This window comes from Manis javanica, chromosome 11, assembly GCF_040802235.1.
Source record: "Manis javanica isolate MJ-LG chromosome 11, MJ_LKY, whole genome shotgun sequence".
Lineage (NCBI taxonomy): Eukaryota > Metazoa > Chordata > Mammalia > Pholidota > Manidae > Manis > Manis javanica.
The window spans coordinates 27,773,934-27,779,987 of NC_133166.1; the positions used below are offsets into that span (position 1 = coordinate 27,773,934).

The window sequence follows — 6,054 nt, forward strand, 5'->3', positions numbered from 1 at the left end:
CAGAGTAACCTGGTAATTCAGATATCAGTAGATAATTAATGTACAACTGAAAAATTAAGCAGTCTAATAGCATCCAGGAATGACCCTCTTAGGAAGCAACACAAGGAAAACCAATCTGAGTTTTGAAAATGAGAAGGAAAAAGTCAGCCAGGTAGAGAATGTGGCATGTGCAAACAAATGATGTACGTGTAAAGATACACAGCATGAACTGGCACGTACACCTCATTGGTGAAATGTAGCCAGCCCTGTGTTAGATATGGCCTGTGAGCTAAAAATATGACTTTTACATTTGTTAAATGGTTAAAAATATCAAAAGGAGAATAATAGTTATGGCCCCTGAGATTATATCAAACTTAAAATTTAATGTCTATGAATACAGTTTATTGGATCTCAGTCAAGCTCATCTGTTTAGGTAGTGTATATATGTGTATACCTCAGTGTTTATTTGTATACCTAAGTTTATGTGTTTCATATGTACATGTATTTCTCTGGATATTGAGTAGATATAGAAGGAATCACATGGTCCACAAGCCTAAAATATTTTATTCCTGACCTTTTACAGAAAAAAATTGCCACCCTCTGGTGTACAGCATGAAGGGAAGTAATTTGCTCAAAGAGTGTTGAGAAGCTCAGCTCTGGTGGAGAGTAAAGTACCTGGATGACAAGGCAACAGAAGGTGAGACCTAAGATACATTTTGCGTTCATACTCTATGCATTACTGAAAACCCAAGTGTTGCTTTTATTGTATCTTTTCTGATTATGGCTCTGAGTGCAGGCTCTTGCCTTTTACTGCCCAGGCATAAAGGGTACCACATTCCCTAACTACCAAATTACTTAACCTCTCTAACCTTCAGTTCACGCATGAGCTGTATGGGGAGGATAACAGCATCTATGTCAGACAGTTGTTATGAGCCTATGAAAAAGAAAAGAAGTAAAAATGCATAGCATAATGCTATTATGTGTTTAGTAAACGCTACTTCCATGTGGCCATTTTCATTTGTATCATTACCATGTTTACTGCTGCTATAAAACAAATGTAGCTCATGATAAATATTTGGAAAACCAGAAAATGAAATTGTAGAAATAACTGCTCCTTTTCCTACCACTTACAGGTGAATAATGCTAAAATTTGTTGCATTTGCTGCCATTCTTTTTTCCTATGCACATATTTTTGAAGTTGGATCTTACATGTTCATATAGGTAAAAGGACTGTGTAATGTTGTAATATTAATTGGGAACCACATCTTTTTCTTTGTTCTAAATCACAGGATTCATCTATTCCTTGAAGAACTGGAGGACTTTTTTCATTGCACTATCCCAGCTCATAGCCTTTTTGGGAAGTTTTTAATAAAATTACTTCAACACACTCATATTTTATGTTTTTATTTATTTTTTTTATTTTTATTAAGGTTTCATTGATACACACTCTATGAAGGTTTCACATGAAAAACATTGTGGTTACTACATTCACCCATATTATCAAGTCCCCCTACACCCTATTGCAGTCACTGTCCATCATCATATTTTTTTAAATGAGGGTATCCTTACATATATTAGAAAATCATCTATTTCATTTTAAAAAATCACACATTTTTAATGCAAATGTATTCTCTTATAAGTTTTAAAATTTCTTTTTCTGATGTTATTTCCCATTTCTTATTCCTAATATTGAATATTTTTGTTTCCTCCATTTATGTCTTTTTTAGATTTTTCAATAATTTATCTTCACTTTTAATTTCAAAGGACAAACTCAGATATATTTACCAATTTTACAACTTTCAAATCAATTTCTGCTCTCAATTCTATTTCTTGCTTTCTGTGTCTATTTTTCTAGTTTATTTGCAAATCCAGTTTTTTCCAGTATTTCCTATGCAATTATAAAGTCTTAACTCTCTCCAAATTTTTAAACCTGATTATACTGTTTTCTCATTTGTGTTTTCAGTAGAATCTTCTGTTCTATGAGTTCCTTTAATTCCAGCTTTATTGAGTTATAATTAATATTTAATACTGTAAGTTTAAGGAATAAAACATGATTTAATAACATATATATCATGAAATGTTTCCATAATAAGGTTAGTTAACACATCCATCCCCGCACCACATAATTACCTTGTGTGTGTGTGTGTGTGTGTGGTGAGACATTAAAGTCTACTCTTAGCAAATTTCAAGGATATAGTACAGTATTGTTAACTATAGTCTCCATGCTGTGCTTTAGACCCCTGAACTTATTCCTCTTATAACTAGAAGTTTGTACTCTTTGACCAACATCTCCCCCCTTTCCCCCACCCTTAGACCCTGGCAGTTAACAATCTACTCTCTGCTTCAAAGAGTTAGTTTTGTTTAAATTCCACGTAAAAGTAAGCTCCTACAAGTGTTTGTCTTCCTGTCTGATTTGTTTTACTTAGCAAAATGCCCTAAAGTCCAATCCATGTTGTCTGTCACAGGTGGCAGGATTCCTCCTTTTTTATGGCTGAATAATATTGCCTATGTATATGTACCACATTTTTGTCCATTCGCTCCTCAGTGGACACTTAGGTTGTTGTGGCATCTTAGCTCTGGTGAATGATAGCTGCAGTGAACACGGGAGTGCAGATCTCTCTGTGAGATAGTGATTTCATTCTCATTGGCTACATACACATAAGTTGGAAGTGCTGGATCATATGGTTATTCTATTTGTAATTTTTTGAGGAACCTCCATACTGCTTTGCATCAGAACTACACCAATTCACATTCTGCAGTAATAACAAACAGGGTTCCCTTTTCTGCAATTCCTTGCAGAAAAGCCATTCTCTGATAAAAGCCATTCCGATGGGTGGGAGGTGTTACCTCATTGCGGTTTTGATTTATATTTCCATGATGATTAGTGATGGCTGAGCACATTGTCATGCACCCATTGGCTATTTGCAGGTCTTCTTGGGAAAATGTCTCTTCAAGTCCTCTACCCATTGTTTAATCAGATTGTTTTTTTTTTTTGTTACTAAGTTGTATGATTTCTTTATATACTTTGGATGTAGAACTATTATCAGCTATATGGTTTGCAAATATTTTCTCCCATTCCACAGATTGCCCTTTCATTTTGTTGAATGTTTCCCTTCTTGTGCAGAAGCTTTTTAGTTGATATAGTCCCATTTGTTTATTTTTGATTTTGCTGTTTGTCCTTTTGGCATAAGATCCAAAAAATTGTTGTCAAGACCAATTTTAGGTAGTTTTTCTTATATTTTCTTCTAGGGGTTTGATAGTTTCAGGTCTTACATTTAAGGCTCTAGTCCATTAGAATTCAACTTTGTGAATGATGTGAGATGGAGTTGTTTCTTTGCATGTAGCCTAAAAGGTCTTTCGGTTATAACTTCTGTGGTTTTGCTTTTTCATTTTTGTTCCCTCTCTGAATGTTTAAAGGAAGTTTACTCTCAAAATTAAAAGAAAAATAACTGAAAGACCAAGATGCATAGTTGTGAGTGTATTTGCATTTCTTTTGCTGCATCCTAAGGAGTGCTTTCACTTCAAAAACTATTCCCTCTGTGATTTTACTCATTTTCCTGGTACTTTGTTTCTTATGATATTGTCATGATTTTATACAGCACCATGCACGCTTTGCCTATCTTTCAGCCAACCTCACTGTCATCTCTGTTGCCTGTAAAACCATCATAGACTAAATTAGGTGTCCTGGTTCCTCACAGGCCCTCAAGGTATTGTGTATTTCTTGTGTTGTGATTAATTACAGTGATTACATAATATCTCCTCCAGTAGATTCAGTGAATAGTCATCATATCACTGGTACCTTGATACAAGTGAAATAAATATTTGATTTTTTCATAATTTAAAAATATTTTGTCTCTTATTTTATATAGTCCAGGTTAATTGTTTATTCATGAATGTTTTCCTTTCTGCATTCACTCTAATGTTCCTCATATTTAAAATTTTTTGTGGGAATCTGTTTCTTCTTTTTTTTTTATTTGTTCATTCTTGAAAGAGAAGTAGTTGGAATCTCCTGGGACACAGTCACTTTCTGTGTAGCTGTGGCACAATACTGTGTTTAGATCTCAGTCCTGAGAGCTAGTGGCTATAGTGGGTCCTGATCTTCAGTTGTCAATAGTTAGCATTGCTGGACTGAAGTGGAAACTCCTAAGGCTGTTACTTCATATCTGCTCAGGCAAGAGGGAATAATTATTATATGATTTGAAGTAGTTTGCAATTCTCATCAAGAGGGGAAAAAGTTCATTTAAAGTACTATAATTCTGCAAGTATTCTTCCCATACCTCTTCTGGCTTTTCTTTTTCCTAGTTTGAATCAACTCAATATAAAATAGAACAGAATTCATTTTCTCCACTGGATACTTCTCAATTGTTTCAGTGAAGTCCCTAGATGCATCCAAAAGGCAACTACTAATTTTGGCAGTAGATAGAGAAGGTGAACACAATGAATCTTTAAAGAAGGGCAATATGTGATTGGAAAAAATGGAAATTTTCTACTGTTTTTCTATCTGGCTCAAGTTCATTGCCTCAGGACCCCTCTCACTTAAGCCCACCTCTAAGGTATTAAGTGTGCTGAGAAAATGGGTGCAAGTAGATGTGACCCAACATGTTTAGCAAATATGGTAGCAAAGTGGAAAATGTATCATGAAAGAGAAGGAGAAGGGAGCAAGGAGCAATTGTGAAGAATAAAGACAGGAAGAATGGCCTGAGTTCGGAGATCAGACTCAGGCCATTCTTCCTGTCTTTATTCTTTGACAATACAAAGCACTTCCTCTTCCAAATGAGATCTTAACCCTACCTTTTTCCCTGACAGTAAGGAGTCTGAAAAATAAATCCAGAATCTGACTCTTCCAATCAAATCTCCATGACCACAGCTGGTGATTCATTCCTGTATCCATGGCTAGAGGAAACCTGACAACAGTTAGCGAGTTTGTCCTCATGAGCTTCTCATCCCTTCCTACAGAAATACAGTCGTTGCTCTTCCTGACGTTCCTCATCATCTACCTGGTCACCCTGATGGGAAACAGCCTCATCATTCTGATTACCTTAGCTGACCCCACGCTGCATAGTCCCATGTACTTCTTCCTCAGGAACTTGTCCTTCCTGGAGATTGGCTTCAACCTCGTCATTGTGCCCAAGATGCTGGGGACCTTGATCGTCCAGGACACAACCATCTCCTTCCGTGGCTGTGCCACTCAGATGTATTTCTTCTTCTTCTTCGGAGCTGCTGAATGTTCCCTCCTGGCTACCATGGCATACGACCGCTACGTAGCCATCTGCTATCCCTTGCACTACCCCGTGACCATGAACCCAAGGACACGTGCCAAACTGGCTTTTGCCGCTTGGTTTCCAGGCTTTCCCGTAGCTACTGTGCAGACCACATGGCTCTTCAGCTTTCCATTCTGTGGCGCCAACAAGGTGAACCACTTTTTCTGTGACAGCCCACCTGTGCTGAGGCTGGTGTGTGCAGACACTGCACTGTTTGAGATCTATGCAATGGTTGGATCCATTATATTCATCATGATACCGTGTTTGCTGATCCTGTGTTCCTACACTCGCATTGTTGCTTCCATTCTCAAGATTCCATCAGCTAAAGGGAAGCATAAAGCCTTCTCTACCTGTTCCTCCCACCTCCTTGTTGTATCCATTTTTTATGTATCTTTAAGCCTCACTTATGCCCGGCCTAAGTCCAACAATTCTCCTGAGAGCAAGAAGCTGCTGTCATTGTCCTACACTGTTGTGACCCCCATGTTGAACCCCATCATCTATAGCCTGAGAAATAATGAAGTGAAGAATGCTATTGGCCGGACCTTCCGCAAGTTCGTAGGCCTCAGAAGCTGCATCCTGTAACATTTTAAGAGATAAGATCAAAGTTTATGGAATGAGGAACAATCAGTTTCATGTTTGTGATTCTTCTCTGCTTTTCCTCCCATGTGTACTGAGCTCACAGCCAGCTGCTGAAATGACTACTGGTGAGCCAGGAGAGAAAAGAGCACAGAGGTAGTTTCGACCTGTCACTACCATCTGCCCAACTCCTCTGCATGCCCATTGTAGGCTTAAATTCTTTTACTTATTGGTTCAG

The 6,054-nt window shown here is 37.5% G+C and overlaps 1 protein-coding gene across 1 annotated transcript; it reads left to right on the top strand.

The window, feature by feature from the left end:
- The first annotated feature begins 4,851 nt into the window (after nucleotides 1-4,851).
- LOC108388189 (olfactory receptor 10A2-like) lies at nucleotides 4,852-5,822 on the top strand. The gene has a single exon (XM_036996496.2). It carries the CDS (start codon nucleotides 4,869-4,871, stop codon nucleotides 5,820-5,822), a length of 954 nt encoding a protein of 317 aa, XP_036852391.1. The 5' UTR covers nucleotides 4,852-4,868.
- The last annotated feature ends 232 nt before the right edge of the window (nucleotides 5,823-6,054 follow it).